The sequence below is a fragment of the Lissotriton vulgaris genome, chromosome 12 (genome assembly GCF_964263255.1).
Source record: "Lissotriton vulgaris chromosome 12, aLisVul1.2, whole genome shotgun sequence".
Taxonomy (NCBI): Eukaryota; Metazoa; Chordata; class Amphibia; order Caudata; family Salamandridae; genus Lissotriton; species Lissotriton vulgaris.
This window is the reverse complement of record NC_141700.1, coordinates 802,205,928-802,227,709: the sequence shown is the minus strand read 5'-3', so window position 1 is coordinate 802,227,709 and position 21,782 is coordinate 802,205,928. Positions and strand designations below refer to the sequence as shown.

The following is a 21,782-nucleotide window of genomic DNA, read 5'->3' as shown; positions in this document are numbered from 1 at the left end:
ATTGTCAGTGCCCCTGAACACTCATTAGATTGTCAGTGCCACTGAACACTCATTAGATTGTCAGTGCCACTGAACACTCATTAGATTGTCAGTGCCCCTGAACACTCATTAGATTGTCAGTGCCACTGACCACTCATTAGATTGTAAATGCCACTGACCACTCATTAGATTGTCAGTGCCACTGAACACTGATTAGATTGTCAGTGCCACTGAACACTGATTAGATTGTCAGTGCCACTGAACACTCATTAGATTTTCAGTGCCACTGAACACTGCTTAGATTGCCAGTGCCAATAAACACTCTTTAGATTGTCAGTGCCCCTGAACACTCATTAGATTGTCAGTGCCACTGACCACTCATTAGATTGTCAGTGCCACTGAACACTCATTAGATTATCCGTGCCACTGAACACTCTTTAGATTGACAGTGCCACTGAACACTCTTTAGATTGTTAGTGCCATTGAACACTGATTAGATTGTCAGTGCCCCTGAACACTCATTAGATTGTCAGTGTCACTGACCACTGATTGGATTGTCAGTGCCACTGAACACTGATTAGATTGTCAGTGCCACTGAACACGGATTAGATTGTCAGTGCCACCGAACACTGATTAGATTGTCAGTGCCACTGAACACTCATTAGATTGTCAGTGCCACTGAACACTGCTTAGATTGCCAGTGCCACTGAACACTCATTAGATTGTCAGTGCCCCTGAACACTCATTAGATTGTCAGTGCCACTGAACACTCATTAGATTGTCAGTGCCACTGAACACTCATTAGATTGTCAGTGCCACTGAACACTAATTAGATTGTCAGTGTCACTGACCACTGATTGGATTGTCAGTGCCACTGAACACTGATTAGATTGTCAGTGCCACTGAACACTCTTTAGATTGTAAGTGCCACTGAACACTCTTTAGATTGTCAGTGCCCCTGAACACTCATTAGATTGTCAGTGCCACTGACCACTCATTATATTGTCAGTGCCACTGACCACTCATTAGTTCGTAAGTGCCACTAAACACTCATTAGATTGTCAGTGCCCCTGAACACTCTTTAGATTGTCAGTGCCCCTGAACACTCATTAGATTGTCAGTGCCACTGAACACTGATTAGATTGTCAGTGCCACTGAACACTCATTAGATTGTCAGTGCCACTGAACACTCATTAGATTGTCAGTGCCACTGAACACTCATTAGATTGTCAGTGCCACTGAACACTCATTAGATTGTCAGTGCCACTGACCACTCATTAGATTGTATGTGCCACTGACCACTCATTAGATTGTCAGTGCCCCTGAACACTGATTAGATTGTCAGTGCCACTGAACACGGATTAGATTGTCAGTGCCACCGAACACTGATTAGATTGTCAGTGCCACTGAACACTCATTAGATTGTCAGTGCCACTGAAGACTGCTTAGATTGCCAGTGCCACTGAACACTCATTAGATTGTCAGTGCCCCTGAACACTCATTAGATTGTCAGTGCCACTGAACACTCATTAGATTGTCAGTGCCACTGAACACTCATTAGATTGTCAGTGCCACTGAACACTCTTTAGATTGTCAGTGCCCCTGAACACTCATTAGATTGTCAGTGCCACTGAACACTGATTAGATTGTCAGTGCCACTGAACACTCATTAGATTGTCAGTGCCACTGAACACTCATTAGATTGTCAGTGCCACTGAACACTCATTAGATTGTCAGTGCCTCTGAACACTCATTAGATTGTCAGTGCCACTGACCACTCATTAGATTGTATGTGCCACTGACCACTCATTAGATTGTCAGTGCCCCTGAACACTGATTAGATTGTCAGTGCCACTGAACACTGATCAGATTGTCAGTGCCCCTGAACACTCATTAGATTGTCAGTGCCACTGAACGCTCATTAGATTGTCAGTGCCACTGAACACTCATTAGATTGTCAGTGCCCCTGAACACTCATTAGATTGTCAGTGCCACTGACCACTCATTAGATTGTAAATGCCACTGACCACTCATTAGATTGTCAGTGCCACTGAACACGGATTAGATTGTCAGTGCCACTGAACACTGATTAGATTGTCAGTTATGTTATGTTATGTTAAATTTAGCTTATAAAGCGCACGTACGCCCGTAGGCTTCATGGCGCTGTAGGAAGTTTTCAGAGCATAACACAACAACAGGAGGACAACTTAGAACGTCTAAGGATAGGCTTCTCTAAAAAGCCAGGTCTTAAAGGCTAGTCTAAAGGCTAGAATATCCTCGTGTGACCTTAAAGAAGCTGGCAAGGAGTTCCAGAGGGAGGCAGCAAGAAAGTGAAAGGAGCTGCCGCCCTGACGTTGTTTCCTAACAACCGGCACCGTGAGCAAGTTTTTGTGACCAGAACGGAGGTTGCGGGAGGGGGTGTATCTGGCAAGCAAGTTGATGATAAATTTGGGGCCTTTGCTTTGTAATGCCCTAAAGATAATGCAGCCGGTTTTAAAAGCCGCCCTCTGGGCTACCGGCAGCCAATGCATGTCTGCCAGGCCTGGCCTGATGGACTGCCATTTAGGAAGCCCACAGATCAGCCTGGCCGCCTGATTTTGAACCAGCTGCAGCCTCTTGAGCTGCCCGGCTGGAAGGCCCAAATATAAACTATTTGAGTAGTCCAGCCTAGACAGCACAAGGGCGATGGTCACCTGTATCAGGGCAGAATGAGTTAGGAAATGGGCAATCTTTCTAATCTTGCGCAGCTGAAAGAAGCAGGCGGAAACAACTGACCCTACCTGACTTTTCAGGGAGAGGTCTTCACTAAAGGTGACTCCAAGGCTCTTAACCGTGCGGGATTTGGAGGGGGGGTTTCCCATCTCGGGAGGCCAAAATTGAGGTCCCCAGCTGAGTTCGCTCTTCCCAAGTAAGATCAGTTCAGTCTTGCCTGGGTTAAGTTTTAGGTGGTTAAGGCCCATCCATCTCTGGATATGAGCCATGACCTCCCTAAACTCAGTGACAGCATCCGGCGACCCCAGGGGGAAAACCAATTGCAGATCATCTGCGTAATTAAAGATCCACACTTTGAATTTCCTCAAGGAGTACAAAAGGGGACGCAAGTATAAATTAAATAAAAGGGGAGACAGGGATGAGCCTTGAGGGACACCGCAGTCGTTCTTAATTCTAGGGGCTGTGAAGGTGCCCAGTCTCACTGCTTGAGTCCGGTCGGACAAGAATGATTCCACCCAGCTCAGGGCAGTACCTCTGAGGCCTGCCTGCTCGACACGGCCGACCAAAATAGTGTGGTCGACCGTGTCGAATGCAGCAGACAGGTCAAGAAGCACCAGTGCCTGGTGGACATCCCTGTCTGCGTTACACCGAAGTGTATTCTGGACTGCCAGGGTTACCGTCTCGGTCGAATGGCCTGGACGGAACCCAGCTTGATTTGGCTCCAGAAATCCAGTGGTTTCCACAAAGTTGGAAAGGCAATTGGAGACGTGAGCCTCCAATATCTTGGATAGGAACGGCAACAGGGATATAGGACGATAATTTGATGAGTCCTGAGGGTCCAGACCTGTTTTTTTAATTAAAGGGATTAGCAGAGCGTGTTTAAAGCCAGTAGGTACCCTGCCCTGGGTCAGTGATTTATTTAGTAGGGGTAGAATACCCTGAGGGATAGTCTGACCGATTTCCGAGAAGATGTGGGGGGGGCAGATGTCGTTAGGGGATCCGGACTTTACCCTCGTCAAAAGTGAAGAAAAAGTTTTACCATCAATGGCCGGGAAGGTATCTAATACAGAGGGATTGTAAAAGACGTCATCCAAAGGAAGTGACGTTGGGGAACTAGCAATGCTCGATTTGATAGTGACAATTTTTTCTCTGAAAAAATTATTCAGGGAATCACATAGTTTCTGCGTAGGAGCTATTGAAGGGGCTGTCCTGTCGTTGTCACAGAGTTCATTAACTATATTAAAAATATCTTTGGACTTGTTGGATGACAATAAAATTTTTGTGGAGAAGTAGTTAAGTTTGTGTTGATTTAAAATTTTTTGATAATTTTTCCTAGTGACGCAGAAGGTTTCCCTATCCTGTGAAGAGTAGGTGGCTCTCCACTGTCTTTCTTTCTGTCGTACCCCTAATTTAAGTGCTCTAAGTTCTTGAGTGAACCATTTGTGGGCATCATTGCCTCTAATGTTAGGTAAGTATACAGAGGGGGCGAACAGATCTGCTGCGTGGAGAAGCCAGGAGGACAGTGCCCTCTCGTCAACCTCCAGATCTTCGTCTAATGGGGGAAGGGTGTTGTTCAACGTGTCCATGAACCCAGAGCGGTCCATGGATTTCCATTTGCGGAACTCTTTACCCATGGGAGGTTTGGCCTTGTGCTGCCCTTGAATTTCTAGCGGGAACTGGATAAGATAATGGTCTGACCAAATGCAAGGGCTTATAATAGGAGAGAATGGTGGTACGTTGTATGTCCAGATTTGGTCCAAGCTGTGACCCTTCTGGTGAGTGGGAGAGTGAATGTGTTGGACCAGGTTTAGATCTGTAAGCAGGTCCCTCAGTTCTCCAGCTTGGGTGTCAGTGTCTGTTCTATCGAACCAATAGTTTAAATCCCCCACTAGGACAGTTTTAGAGTGCTTTATTACATGGGAGGCCAGTTGTTCTGCCAAAATCAGTGCCACTGAACACTGATTAGATTGTCAGTGCCACTGAACACATATTAGATTTTCAGTGCCACTGAACACTGCTTAGATTGCCAGTGCCAATGAACACTCTTTAGATTGTCAGTGCCCCTGAACACTCATTAGATTGTCAGTGCCACTGAACACTCATTAGATTATCCGTGCCACTGAACACTCATTAGATTGTCCGTGCCACTGAACACTCATTAGATTGTCCGTGCCACTGAACACTCATTAGACTGTCAGTGCCACTGAACATTCATTAGATTGTCCGTGCCACTGAACACTCATTAGACTGTCAGTGCCACTGAACATTCATTAGATTGTCCGTGCCACTGACCATTCATTAGACTGTCTGTGCCACTGAACATTCATTGGATTGTCAGTGCCACTGAACACTCTTTAGATTGTCAGTGCCACTGAACACTCATTATATTGTCAGTGCCCCTGAACACTCATTATATTGTCAGTGCCCCTGAACACTCATTTGATTGTCAGTGCCACTGAATACTCATTAGATTGTCTGTGCCACTGAACACTTTGTCAGTGCCACTTAGCACTCACTTGATTGTCAGTGCCACTGAACACTCTTTACATTGTCAGTGCCCCTGAACATTCATTAGATTGTCAGTGCCACTGAACACTCATTAGATTGTCAGTGCCACTGAACACTCATTTGATTGTCAGTGCCACTGAACACTCATTAGACTGTCAGTGCCACTGAACACTCTTTAGGTTGTCAGTGCCACTGAACACTCTTTAGGTTGTCAGTGCCACTGAACACTCTTTAGGTTGTCAGTGCCACTGAACATTCATTGGATTGTCAGTGCCACTGAACATTCATTAGATTGTCAGTGCCACTGAACATTCATTAGATTGTCAGTGCCACTGAACATTCATTAGATTGTCCGTGCCACTGAACACTCATTAGATTGTCCATGCCACTGAACACTCATTAGACTGTCAGTGCCACTGAACACTCATTAGAATGTCCGTGCCACTGAACACTCATTAGACTGTCAGTGCCACTGAACACTCATTAGACTGTCAGTGCCACTGAACATTCATTAGATTGTCCGTGCCACTGAACACTCATTAGATTGTCCGTGCCACTGAACATTCATTAGATTGTCTGTGCCACTGAACATTCATTAGATTGTCTGTGCCACTGAACACTCATTTGATTGTCAGTGCCCCTGAACACTCATTATATTGTCAGTGCCCCTGAACACTCTTTAGATTGTCAGTTCCACTGAATACTCATTAGATTGTCTGTGCCACTGAACACTCATTTGATTGTCAGTGCCACTTAGCACTCACTTGATTGTCAGTGCCACTGAACACTCTTTACATTGTCAGTGCCCCTGAACATTCATTAGATTGTCAGTGCCACTGAACACTCATTAGATTGTCAGTGCCACTGAACACTCATTTGATTGTCAGTGCCATTGAACACTCATTAGACTGTCAGTGCCACTGAACACTCTTTAGGTTGTCAGTGCCCCTGAACACTCATTATATTGTCAGTGCCCCTGAACACTCTTTAGATTGTCAGTTCCACTGAATACTCATTAGATTGTCTGTGCCACTGAACACTCAGACTGTCAGTGCCACTAAATACTCATTAGATTGTCTGTGCCACTGAACACTCATTAGACTGTCAGTGCCACTGAACACTCATTAGATTGTCAGTGCCACTGAACACTCATTAGATTGTCCATGCCACTGAACACTCATTAGACTGTCAGCGCCACTGAACACTCATTAGATTGTCCATGCCACTGAACACTCATTAGACTGTCAGTGCCACTGAACACTCATTAGATTGTCAGTGCCACTGAACACTCATTAGATTGTCCGTGACACTGAACACTCATTAGACTGTCAGTGCCACTGAACATTCATTAGATTGTCCGTGCCACTGAACACTCATTAGACTGTCAGTGCCACTTAGCACTCACTTGATTGTCAGTGCCACTGAACACTCATTGGATTGTCAGTGCCACTGAACACTCATTAGACTGTCAGTGCCACTGAACATTCATTAGATTGTCAGTGCCACTGAACACTCACTTGATTGTCAGTGCCACTGAACACTCATTTGATTGTCAGTGCCACTGAAAACTCTTTAGGTTGTCAGTGCCACTGAACACTCATTAGATTGTCTGTGCCACTGAACACTCATTAGACTGTCAGTGCCACTGAACATTCATTAGATTGTCAGTGCCACTGAACACTCAGACTGTCAGTGCCACTGAACATTCATTAGACTGTCAGTGCCACTGAACATTCATTGGATTGTCAGTGCCACTGAACATTCATTAGATTGTCAGAGCCACTGAACACTCATTAGACTGTCAGTGCCACTGAACACTCATTGGATTGTCAGTGCCACTGAACACTCATTGGATTGTCAGTGCCACTGAACACTCATTGGATTGTCAGTGCCACTGAACACTCATTGGATTGTCAGTGCCACAGAACACTCATTAGACTGTCCGTGCCACTGAACATTCATTAGATTGTCAGTGCCACTGAACACTCACTTGATTGTCAGTGCCACTGAACACTCATTTGATTGTCAGTGCCACTGAACACTCATTTGATTGTCAGTGCCACTGAACACTCATTTGATTGTCAGTGCCACTGAACACTCTTTAGGTTGTCAGTGCCACTGAACACTCATTAGATTGTCCATGCCACTGAACACTCATTAGACTGTCAGTGCCACTGAACACTCATTAGACTGTCAGTGCCACTGAACACTCATTAGATTGTCCGTGCCACTGAACACTCATTAGACTGTCAGTGCCACTGAACACTCATTAGACTGTCAGTGCCACTGAACATTCATTAGATTGTCAGTGCCACTGAACACTCATTAGATTGTCCGTGACACTGAACACTCATTAGACTGTCAGTGCCACTGAACATTCATTAGATTATCCGTGCCACTGAACACTCATTAGATTGTCCGTGCCACTGAACACTCATTAGACTGTCAGTGCCACTGAACATTCATTGGATTGTCAGTGCCACTGAACATTCATTAGATTGTCAGTGCCACTGAACACTCATTTGATTGTCAGTGCCACTGAACACTCATTTGATTGTCAGTGCCACTGAACACTCATTAGATTGTCCGTGCCACTGAACACTCATTAGATTGTCCGTGCCACTGAACATTCATTAGATTGTCTGTGCCACTGAACATTCATTAGATTGTCTGTGCCACTGAACACTCATTTGATTGTCAGTGCCACTGAACACTCATTATATTGTCAGTGCCCCTGAACACTCTTTAGATTGTCAGTTCCACTGAATACTCATTAGATTGTCTGTGCCACTGAACACTCATTTGATTGTCAGTGCCACTTAGCACTCACTTGATTGTCAGTGCCACTGAACACTCTGTACATTGTCAGAGCCCCTGAACATTCATTAGATTGTCAGTGCCACTGAACACTCATTAGATTGTCAGTGCCACTGAACACTCATTTGATTGTCAGTGCCACTGAACACTCATTAGACTGTCAGTGCCACTGAACACTCTTAAGGTTGTCAGTGCCACTGAACACTCTTTAGGTTGTCAGTGCCACTGAACACTCTTTAGGTTGTCAGTGCCACTGAACTTTCATTGGATTGTCAGTGCCACTGAACATTCATTGGATTGTCAGTGCCACTGAACATTCATTAGATTGTCAGTGCCACTGAACACTCATTAGATTGTCAGTGCCACTGAACATTCATTAGATTGTCAGTGCCACTGAACATTCATTAGATTGTCCGTGCCACTGAACACTCATTAGATTGTCCATGCCACTGAACACTCATTAGACTGTCAGTGCCACTGAACACTCATTAGATTGTCAGTGCCACTGAACACTCATTAGATTGTCCGTGACACTGAACACTCATTAGACTGTCAGTGCCACTGAACATTCATTAGATTGTCCGTGCCACTGAACACTCATTAGACTGTCAGTGCCACTGAACACTCATTAGACTGTCAGTACCACTGAACATTCATTAGATTGTCTGTGCCACTGAACACTCATTAGATTGTCCGTGCCACTGAACATTCATTAGATTGTCTGTGCCACTGAACATTCATTAGATTGTCTGTGCCACTGAACACTCATTTGATCGTCAGTGCCCCTGAACACTCATATTGTCAGTGCCCCTGAACACTCTTTAGATTGTCAGTTCCACTGAATACTCATTAGATTGTCAGTGCCACTGAACACTCATTAGATTGTCAGTGCCACTGAACACTCATTAGATTGTCCATGCCACTGAACACTCATTAGACTGTCAGTGCCACTGAACACTCATTAGATTGTCTGTGCCACTGAACACTCATTAGACTGTCAGTGCCACTGAACACTCATTAGATTTTCAGTGCCACTGAACACTCATTAGATTGTCCATGCCACTGAACACTCATTAGACTGTCAGTGCCACTGAACACTCATTAGATTGTCAGTGCCACTGAACACTCATTAGATTGTCCGTGACACTGAACACTCATTAGACTGTCAGTGCCACTGAACATTCATTAGATTGTCCGTGCCACTGAACACTCATTAGACTGTCAGTGCCACTTAGCACTCACTTGATTGTCAGTGCCACTGAACACTCATTGGATTGTCAGTGCCACTGAACACTCATTTGATTGTCAGTGCCACTGAACACTCATTTGATTGTCAGTGCCACTGAACACTCATTGGATTGTCAGTGCCACTGAACACTCATTTGATTGTCAGTGCCACTGAACACTCTTTAGGTTGTCAGTGCCACTGAACATTCATTAGACTGTCAGTGCCACTGAACATTCATTGGATTGTCAGTGCCACTGAACATTCATTAGATTGTCAGTGCCACTGAACACTCATTAGACTGTCAGTGCCACTGAACACTCATTGGATTGTCAGTGCCACTGAACACTCATTGGATTGTCAGTGCCACTGAACACTCATTGGATTGTCAGTGCCACTGAACACTCATTGGATTGTCAGTGCCACAGAACACTCATTAGACTGTCCGTGCCACTGAACATTCATTAGATTGTCAGTGCCACTGAACACTCACTTGATTGTCAGTGCCACTGAACACTCATTTGATTGTCAGTGCCACTGAACACTCATTTGATTGTCAGTGCCACTGAACACTCATTTGATTGTCAGTGCCACTGAACACTCTTTAGGTTGTCAGTGCCACTGAACATTCATTAGATTGTCAGTGCCACTGAACACTCATTAGATTGTCTGTGCCACTGAACACTCATTAGACTGTCAGTGCCACTAAATACTCATTAGATTGTCCGTGCCACTGAACACTCAGACTGTCAGTGCCACTGAACACTCATTAGATTGTCCATGCCACTGAACACTCATTAGACTGTCAGTGCCACTGAACACTCATTAGATTGTCAGTGCCACTGAACACTCATTAGATTGTCCGTGACACTGAACACTCATTAGACTGTCAGTGCCACTGAACATTCATTAGATTGTCCGTGCCACTGAACACTCATTAGATTGTCCGTGCCACTGAACACTCATTAGACTGTCAGTGCCACTGAACATTCATTGGATTGTCAGTGCCACTGAACATTCATTAGATTGTCAGTGCCACTGAACACTCATTTGATTGTCAGTGCCACTGAACACTCATTTGATTGTCAGTGCCACTGAACACTCATTTGAATGTCAGTGCCACTGAACACTCTTTAGGTTGTCAGTGCCACTGAACACTCATTAGATTATCTGTGCCACTGAACACTCATTAGACTGTCAGTGCCACTGAACATTCATTAGATTGTCAGTGCCACTGAACACTCATTAGATTGTCCATGCCACTGAACACTCATTAGACTGTCAGTGCCACTGAACACTCATTAGATTGTCGGTGCCACTGAACACTCATTAGACGGTCAGTGCCACTGAACACTCATTAGACGGCCAGTGCCACTGAACACTCATTAGATTGTCAGTGCCACTGAACACTCATTCGATTGTCCATGCCACTGAACACTCATTAGATTGTCAGTGCCACTGAACACTCATTTGATTGTCAGTGCCACTGAACATTCATTAGATTGTCAGTGCCACTGAACATTCATTAGATTGTCTGTGCCACTGAACACTCATTAGATTGTCCGTGCCACTGAACACTCATTAGACTGTCAGTGCCACTGAACATTCATTAGATTGTCAGTGCAACTGAACACTCATTAGATTGTAAGTGCCACTGAACACTCATTAGATTGTCAGTGCCACTGAACACTGAATTGATTGTGCTACTGTATGGCGTTAGATTCTTTAAACATCTTGCATGCCACTGAATACCCTCTAGATCTGGCATGCCACTGAATACCCTCTAGATCTTGCATGCCACTGAGTACCCTCTAGATCGTGCATGCCACTGAATACCCTCTAATTCTTCCATGCCACTGAATACTCTCTACATTGTGCATGCCACTGAATACCCACTAGGCCTTGCATGCCACCGAGTACCCTCTAATTCTTGCATGCCACTGAATACCCTCTAGATCTTGCATGCCACTGAATACCCTCTAGATCTTGCATGTCACTGAATACCCTCTAGATCTTGCATGCCACTGAATACCCTCTAGATCTTGCATGCCACTGAAAACCCACTAGATCCTGCATGCCACTGAATACCCTCTAATTCCTGTATCCCACTGAATACTTTCTAGACCTTGCATGTCACTGAATACCCTCTAATTCCTGCAGGCCACTGAATACACTCTAGATCGTGCATGCCACTGAATACCCTTTAGATCCAGCATGCCACTGAATACCCACTAGATCTTGCATCCCACTGAATACCCTTTAGATCTTGCATGCCACTGAATACCCACTAGATCTTGCATGCCACAGAATACCCACTAGATCTTGCATGCCACTGAATACCCTCTAGATCTTGCATGCCACTGAATACCCACTAGATCTTGCATGCCACTGAGTACCCTCAAGATCCAGCAAGCCACTGAATACCCACTAGGTCTTGCATGCCACCGAGTACCCTCTAATTCTTGCATGCCACTGAATATCCTCTAGATAATGCATGCCACTGAATACCCACTAGATCTTGCATGCCACTGAATACCCACTAGATCTTGCATCCCACTGAATACCCACTAGATCTTGCATGCCACTGACTACCCACTAGATCTTGCATCCCACTGAATACCCTCTAGATCTTGCATGCCACTGACTACCCACTAGATCTTGCATCCCACTGAATACCCTCTAGATCTTGCATGCCACTGAATACCCACTAGATCTTGCATGCCACTGAATACCCTCAAGATCCAGCAAGCCACTGAATACCCACTAGGCCTTGCATGCCACCGAGTACCCTCTAATTCTTGCATGCCACTGAATATCCTCTAGATAATGCATGCCACTGAATACCCACTAGATCTTGCATGCCAATGAATACCCACTAGATCTTGCATGCCACTGAATACCCACTAGATCTTGCATGCCACTGAATACCCTCTAGACCATGCATGCCACTGAATACCCTCTAGACCATGCATGCCACTGAATACCCTCTAGACCATGCATGCCACTGAATACCCATAAGTTTGCTTCTGCACTAAACGCCCATTAGACTGCTCCTAACTCTGAATACTAATCAGATTGCTTATGCCCTTGAATGCACATTCGATTACCTTTGCAGCTAAATATCCTATTGTGTTTATGCCACTGAATACCCACTAGAATGTGAATGGCATTTAATTTCAGATCAGGTTTCTTTTGCCAATGAACATCCAGTCCTATGTAATGGAATGCCCCCTCCTCTCAGTGCCTGTGCTAGAGGGGATCAGCATCACATGTACCAAGCAGTGTGGGGTTGCCATGGTTCCTCACTCCGCAGTTGCTGCTGCAGACTCCATGGTAACATTTCAGCAGCCACCTACCACTTCACAACGCACTGCACAGGTTCCAAGCCTTGTGTCAGAACTCCGTCTCTCTGCTGCTGTGTCAGCTGATGACCCTGTACGCGCATGCTAGATTTACATGGAGCACATGAGATAAGCCAGTAACAGCAACATAAGGCTCACATATATGTGGAAGGGGCGCACGTGCACATCCACAAATCTGCCCCACTTGAGAGGTGAAAGGAGGATTTTATTTATTTATCAAGTATTATATAGCGCGAACATGACCCGCGGGGGTATCAGAGCGCTTTACAGTATAAGAACATAAATGGTTGAGGTGGTACACATACATTCAAAAGTGTCAATTCGTACAAAAGGAATAAAAGATATATGACTAACAAACATAGAGGACCGTGAAACTGCAGGACGTAGTACAGTATACAGTTAAAGAACATTAGGTGACTGTAATAGCAAACATACATATTATAACCACGATCGAATCCCAATGGATAAGAAGTGTATAGATAAAACCAAGAGAGTCCCACCACCAGCAAAGCTTTAGACTACATACGGTTATTGAACAGTAAGGGTAGTGATATTCGTCATACATAAAATGGACTCTACCATTCCACCCGAGATAGGCAAAAGTATTCCGATCATAAAGATCACTTGGTGACATCCTAGAAATCAAACTTATGGCATGAATTTGTTCATTAGTAGTATTTTTACTTCTTTTTTGAAGGCGGTAGGGGAAGTGATTCGACGAACTACTGGAGGTAAGGAGTTCCAGATCCTTGGTGCAATCCCGGAGAAAGCTCTGCAGCCTGTTCTCTTCTTATGGAAGGATTGAGGTTTCAGAAGGAAAGTGCTCGCACTTCGAAGTCGTCTGCAGCCTCCAGACCTTTCCAGCTTTAGAGCCAGGTAACTGGGTGTATTGCTGTGAATTGCTTTTTGTGTCATGCAGGCCACTTTAAAGTGTATTCTTACCTTGTAAGGCAACCAATTCAGTGCTTTCAGGGTTGGTGAGATGTGGTAATTTCTTTTGGTTCCTGATGCCAGTCTAGCCGCAGCATTCAATGCTGCTCTTAGCAGAGCCAGCTTGTATTTAGGAAGACCACAGAGGGTGGTGCTTCCGTATTCTAGTCTTGGTAGCACTAGGGCTTGTACGGCCATTTTTAGATCTGCCTGAGGGAGGAAGGGTTTGAGTTTCCTTAATATACTCAACTTGTGATTAGCTCCCTTGGTGGCAATAGAGATGTGCGACTGCATATTCAGACGTTTGTCTATGGTGATTCCTAAGGATTTTGCAGATGATGAGGGGGCCACAGTCAAAGGAGGTTAGGTGTTTTAACCATAAGTCTAGCTTTGGTGTGTGGCTCGGTGGCGAGATGAGAATGAATTCCGTTTTGTTTTGGTATTCAGTATGAGGTGGTTGTTAGTGAGCCAGCTTTGCGTGTTTAGTAGAATAGTGTTGAGGGCAATGAAATCTTCTGGCGAGGTGATATTCAGATACAGTTGGGTGTCATCCACGTACAAATGATACAGAATGTTCACAGACCTCAGTGCATTCGCAAAAGGCTCCATTAGGAGTTTGAAAAGAATGGGTGAGAGGGCAGATCCCTGAGGAACACCAAGGGTGACCATAGAGGATTGCGAGAGTGAAGTCTTAATCTTGAAAGGATGATGCACCATGCTTTGGACTCTGAGATCCATGCCCACCTCTCATTCCTAAGCAGAGACGAAGGCACAGGGTGCCCGCTAGATCACCGCAAGTGCCATCACCAGGGCTTGTCTTTCATCAGTTAGGAAACACCAGCAGTCTTTGCATGCCCGCAATGAGGCCTGGACTCCAACTTTATCAGTGGAATACAGATGGCTCTCACCATAGGAACATTAACAGGCAATACCAGGCTTCCTGATGGAACAGTCACAGGGGACCTAGCCCAGTGGTGCCCACCACATAATGGAACAAGGCCATGTACATCAAGCACAGATTTACCTCTGAGATGGATTCACCACAGACTCCAAGAAGATAAACTGATAGACGGTATCAATCATTAAAGCACTACAAGTTTCCCTGCAAGTATTGGCAGGCCCACATCTCAATGACTTACACAGAAGGGCGAAAGGAGATGTTGAGGACTTGGCACGTTGACCTCCATCCAAGCCATGACTGAAAGGTGGCGGGCCCGGTGTCTGAAATGCAGCTGGACTTTGACTGGACGTGTGTGGTAAATCTATGAGCATGTCAGGGCAAACGGCTCTAAAGAATCTGCTTGGACGATGGACAATGCGCCAGGGCTGCCACCAAAGATCATTTTCCCCAACAACCTTCTAACGTCATAATTTGTGTTTCATGATGTTTGAATCTCTTGGAATAGAAGTGCTGAATGCAGGATCAAGATGGCACAGATGTAAAAGACCGTGGGATAACTCAGAAAACCATATGTACATGAGGTTGAGGTATGAGGGCAAGTTCCACTACATGAACAATCAAAGTACAATCTATAAGATATTTAGAAAGGTGACATAGCTACAGGTCGCTTTTGGAAGTATCAGCAGTTTTGAGTATAAGTGAGAGAGCATTCAAGGTGATGTCAACTTTCAGGGCTCCTTTCAAGTCAGTCAGAGTGTGACTAGCTCGGACAAGAGTCCTAAGGGACCCAGTTATTTGAAAGACCTGAAATGTGGTGGGGTACTCTGGAGTTTGGACACAGTAGGCGATCGCACTGTGCACCTAGGTATGAGAGGAAGCTGGGGGTCTGCTTTGAACACCCAGGGCAGGTCATCTCTCCTGAGGCCTCTGTGCAACAGAGAGCTACCCTACCTGATGTGACTAGGACAAGGCAGATGAGTTGGAATCATGCTATACATTATTCTGGCCGCAGAATGGATGCTCTTGGCCAAAGAGGAGAGGTGCTTCTGCGCATTGGTGCTCCTACTCACCCAGAGCTGGTCGTCGTTACCGGGAGGGCTCTTCTTGATAAAGGCTCCATAGTACGTGGCAATATTCCTGTGGTGCGAGTACTTCTTCAGCATGTTAATTTCTTGTTTAATTTCCTCTTCTTCATCCTTTTGATAAAAGTAAGAAGATGCATGATTTATTATTTGTCAATTATATTTTCTTGAGCACATACAGCAAACAATGTTAAATATCACAATGTTCATATAAGTTTTGAGTGGTTTTGGTACTTCTGCTTCCGGGGACATTTCCAGACTTATTGTTAAGCTTGCATTTGGGATATGGGAGAGGCCACAATTATTTTGACTGGGGTGTCAGGAACACGTCGATTTCCTCTCTTGTCGCCTATATCTTCCTACTTTCAAATACTGGATTAGATGAGGGGTGGGCGGGTTCAGAGTGGTTCAAGTAACTCTGGTACTCATAGGGCAGGAGATGGATCAAATGTGAGACCGGTCCTCCATGGCACATCCCTCTGACTCAAACCTGGACACACTCACCCTGCATGCCTCATCTCAACTCCACACTGCACTCAGATTCAGCTGGCTTGAAGTAATGTACATGAGCCGCAGATGAAGGGGAGAACTGGAAGCTACACAGGGCCCTTAGACGAGGAGGTTCTGCAGAAAGATGTTCACGCTGACTCTCCCGCCCAAAACACTTCAGAACACCACTAAGACGATTGGGAGCTGCATCAACCTGTCCACCGTGCATCCTAGTGATGAGGAACTCCCAAGCTTATGCATACGTACTGCATGTACCGTGATCAATCTGAGCAGATGCCCAGGAGTGGATGTAATCCACGCCAGGATGGGGACACCAGTGTTGGACATAGCGATGAGGACACCACTGTTGGACATAACAATGGGAACACCACTGTTGAGAATAACAATGGGAACACCACTGTTGAACATAGCGATGGGGACACCACCGTTGGACATAGCGATGAGGACACCACTGTTGGACATTACGATGGGGGCACCACTGTTGGAAACAGCAATTGGGAGATACTGTTGGGCATAGCAATAGGGACACCACTGTTGGACATAGTGATGGGGACGACATAGTGATGGGGACACCATCTGTTGGACATAGTGATGGGGACACTATCTGTTGGATATAACAATGGGGACACCACTGTTGAACACAGCGATGGGGACATCATTGTTGGACATAGCGATGGGGACAACAATGTTGGACATAGCGATGGGGACACCACTGTCGAACACAGCGATGGGAACATCATTGTTGGACATAGCGATGGGGACAACAATGTTGGACATAGCGATGGGGATAACAATGTTGGACATAGCGATGGGGATAACAATGTTGGACATAGCGATGGGGACAACAATGTTGGACATAGCGATGGGGACACCACTGTAGGACATAACAATGGGGGCAGCACTGTTGGACATAACAATGGGGACACCACTGTTGGACATAACAATGGGGACACCACTGTTGGACATAACAATGGGGACACCACTGTTGAACACAGCGATGGGGACACCACTGTTGAACACAGCGATGGGGACAACAATGTTGGACACAGCGATGGGGACAACAATGTTGGACATAATAATGGGGACACCACTGTTGGACATAATGGGGGCACCACTGTTGAACATAACAATGGGGGCACCACTGTTGAACACAGCGATGGGAACATCATTGTTGGACATAGCGATGGGGACAACAATGTTGGACATAGCGATGGGGACACCACTGTCGAACACAGCGATGGGAACATCATTGTTGGACATAGCGATGGGGACAACAATGTTGGACATAGCGATGGGGACACCACTGTAGGACATAACAATGGGGGCAGCACTGTTGGACATAACAATGGGGACACCACTGTTGGACATAACAATGGGGACACCACTGTTGGACATAACAATGGGGACACCACTGTTGAACACAGCGATGGGGACAACAATGTTGGACACAGCGATGGGGACAACAATGTTGGACATAGCGATGGGGACAACAATGTTGGACATAGCGATGGGGATAACAATGTTGGACATAGCGATGGGGATAACAATGTTGGACATAGCGATGGGGATAACAATGTTGGACATAGCGATGGGGATAACAATGTTGGACATAGCGATGGGGATAACAATGTTGGACATAGCAAAGGGGATAACAATGTTGGACATAGCGATGGGGATAACAATGTTGGACATAGCAATAGGGACATCACTGTTGGACATAACATTGGTGACACCACTGTTGAACACAGCGATGGGGACATCATTGTTGGACATAGCGATGAGGACAACAATGTTGGACATAGCAATGGGGGCAACAATGTTGGACATAGCAATAACAATGTTAGACATAGCGATGGGGATAACAATGTTGGACATAGCGATGGGGACACCACGGTTGGACATAGAAATAGGGACACCACTGTTGGACATAGCAATAGGGACACCACTGTTGGGCATAGCAATAGGGACACCACTGTTGGGCATAGCAATAGGGACACCACTGTTGAACACAGCGATGGGGACATCATTGTTGGACATAGCGATGGGGACACCATCTGTTGGACATAGCGATGGGGACACCACTGTTGGACATAACAATGGGGGCACCACTGTTGAACACAGTGATGGGGACAACAATGTTGGACACAGCGATGGGGATAACAATGTTGGACATAGCGATGGGGACACCACTGTTGGACATAACAATGGGGACACCACTGTTGAACATAACATTGGGAAGACCACTGTTGAACATCACAATGGGAACACCACTGTTGATCATAGTGATGGGGACACCACTGATGGACATAGCAGATGGGGACACCACTGATGGACATAGCAGATGGGGACACCATGGTTGGACATAGCGATGGAGACACCATTGTTGGACATAGCGATGGAAACACCACTGTTGGACATAGCAATAGGGACACCACTGTTGGACATAGCAATAGGGACACCACTGTTGGGCTTAACAATAAGGACACCACTGTTGGACATAAAGATGGGGACACCACTGTTGGACATAACGATGGGGACACCACTGTTGGACATAGCATTGGAGACACCACTGATGTGGACATAGCATTGGAGACATCAATGTTGTACATAGCATTGGAGACACCACTGTTGGACATAGCAATGGGGACACCACTGATGTGGACATAGCATTGGAGACATCAATGTTGTACATAGCATTGGAGACACCACTGTTGGACATAGCAATGGGGGCATCACTGTTGGACATAGCGATGTGCACTCTGCCACTGCATTGGATGCCAAGATTCCCAACTGTTTAGAATATTTCCCACAGCTTTCTTTTCTAGCTCAGGGAGGTAACAGCTGCCAGTTATTAGCAGCCTGTAAAGTGCCCTCTCTGTTTAGCATACCATAATAAAAAGCAAATCTCTGAGGTCTTCTCTCATACCGTGTTTTTGAGAAAAGAGGATGTCCCTTAGAGAAGACACATTCCTTCATCCTCTCGCCCAAACTCTGCACTCTTGCCAGACTGCCTGATGCAGACAGATCCTCGGGCATCGTTTGACTTACTACATGACAGAGGCCTGCTGGGGTCCTAGAAGGAATGACATGAAATCCGCAGCATGGGGGTTTCAATGCTTGGACTCTAAGGTCTAGTATCCTTCCTCTGCTTTGCTACCCACTCTTTTTCCTCACTCAAATTATTCTGTTAGAAATGCTACAGGAATTGAAAAGCTGGCAACAAACATCCCCTTGCACAGTCCCAGGCACCTAATTTCATTCTCACTGCCAGTTGCTCCAAAGAACCACACTTACAGAACTGGCTGATCCAGAGGAAGATGGAAGAATTCACCCCCTACTCACACCCAAAAGAAAACACCAAGATATAGACTATGATTTTTCCTTCATTGTACACCCCTGGAACACCCTGTCCACTAGCAGATACCAACCTTGAGCCTATGAAGGGTGCCCTGCGTGAAGAAGCCCAACTCTATGGCCTAAAGAAATACAACCACATGAGTCCAACTCTGAAAAAATTTAACTGGTTCTCTCTACCAGCCAAAAAGCAGATCCAACATATTCAGATGACGTACATAACACAAACCAGACTCCACTCCTCATCTAAGGAAGCACAATACCCAGAGCTGGGACTCGCCAGAGCTGGGACTCGCCAGAGCTGGGACTCGCCAGAGCTGGGACTCGCCAGAGCTGGGACTCGCCAGAGCTGGGACTCGCCGGAGCTGGGACTCGCCGGAGCTAGGATTCACGGAGATAGGATACACAGAGCTGGGATTCACAGAGCTGGGATTCACAGAGCTGGGATTCACAGAGCTGGGATTCACAGAGCTGGGATTCACAGAGCTGGGATTCACAGAGCTGGGATTCACAGAGCTGGGATTCACAGAGCTGGGATTCACAGAGCTGGGATTCACAGAGCTGGGATTCACAGAGCGGGGATTCACAGAGCGGGGATTCACAGAGCGGGGATTCACAGAGCGGGGATTCACAGAGCGGGGATTCACAGAGCGGGGATTCACAGAGCTAGGATTCACAGTGCCAGGATTCACAGAGCTAGGATTCACAGAGCTAGGATTCACAGAGCTAGGATTCACAGAGCCAGGATTCACAGAGCTAGGATTCACAGAGCTAGGATTCACAGAGCTAGGATTCACAGAGCTAGGATTCACAGAGCTGGGATACACAGAGCTAGGATTCACAGAGCGGGGATTCACAGAGCGGGGATTCACAGAGCAAGGATTCACAGAGCAAGGATTCACAGAGCAAGGATTCACAGAGCAAGGATTCACAGAGCAGGGATTCACAGAGCAGGGATTCACAGAGCAGGGATTCACAGAGCAGGGATTCACAGAGCAGGGATTCACAGAGCAGGGATTCACAGAGCAGGGATTCACAGAGCTAGGATTCACAGAGCTAGGATTCACAGAGCAAGGATTCACAGAGCAAGGATTCACGGAGCTGAGATACACAGAGCTGGGATACACAGAGCTGGGATACACAGAGCTGGGATACACAGAGCTGGGATACACAGAGCTGGGATACACAGAGCTGGGATACACAGAGCTGGGATACACAGAGCTGGGATACACAGAGCTGGGATACACAGAGCTGGGATACACAGAGCTGGATACACAGAGCTAGGATACCGCCAGATGGGAAATCAAGAAACACAGAAAGACAAACTGAGGCAGCAAGTCTACTCAAGGCAGTGAAATAGCAGCTTCTCAATCACTTCTCCCGCTCAGAAAGGGGTGGAAAGCACGTCTTTTCAAGAAGCGCCTCGTCCACTGCTAGTCAACAGCCATGAGGGTCCAACTAGAAAAGACTTCTTCCCCTTTTTTTGGGAATATCTTTATTTGTTTTTAATATGCAAAGTGAGAATACATGCATCAGAACCATAATAACAGTCGCATACAGGACAGGCATAAGAATCACACAAATAGCAGCTTCAATGAGATCACTCGAAGACAGGAGCATGGCCAAGTAATGCAGAACTCCCGCCCTACGACACAACAATACATATTCACTTCTTCTATTATTGCGTTCCACTCGCTTTGGTGGCATGCACAGGGATGTGCGATTTCTCCTATTTTCCCCCGTCAGGAGGTGTTAACCAAGGAATCGAGGCCACAACAGCGCAACCATCTACCCCACACCTCCCAAAATGTATGTGGGCACCCCCTACTTTTATTTGTGACTCTTTCGTGGCCATATACAAGTCCATTCCCCGTCTCCATTCCTGGTGAGTGAGGGCTTCTGCCGCTCCCCAATGCCTGCCCACATCTGGTTTTGCCACAACTAGGCCAAGTGCACTGAAGAGTAGCTGAGGTCTAGCCGAACCTACTTCGCTTGGGATGCCTAGGAGTACGAACCTGGGGATCGCCGGGATATGTATCCCCCTTTACCTTACTTAGTTCTGCAAGTATTGCGTGCCAATATATTTGTATGACCAGACATCCCCACAGTGTATGTAGAAAATCCCCCAAAGCAGTCCTACAACGAAAGCAGACCATGTTATCGGCCCACCCCATTGTGTGTAGTCACTCCCTGTCTTAGTTTGTTCTATGTTAAACCTTAAATTGGATGAGACACAAACGGGCCTTGATGGCTACTACCCTTGAGTGCATCAGGGCCGCCTCCCAATCTACACTATCCATGGAACCCATCTCAGTCTCCCACTTTTCCCGAACCTTACCCAGTTTGTCGGGCATATTGTTATTAAGTGTCTTCTATGTGAGGATATTGCTCTGGTTGTTAAT

General features: G+C 46.1%; 1 protein-coding gene across 6 annotated transcripts in view; it reads right to left on the bottom strand.

Annotated features, from left to right (window-relative positions):
* The window catches only part of MINK1 (misshapen like kinase 1), a 675,548-nt gene that overhangs the window by 424,078 nt on the left and 229,688 nt on the right, over positions 1-21,782 (bottom strand). For all 6 annotated transcript variants that reach the window (XM_086946234.1, XM_086946236.1, XM_086946233.1 and 3 more), the window contains exon 4: positions 15,505-15,630. In XM_086946234.1, the coding sequence (XP_086802360.1) occupies positions 15,505-15,630 (126 nt within the window). The remainder of the gene's footprint in view (positions 1-15,504; positions 15,631-21,782) is intronic.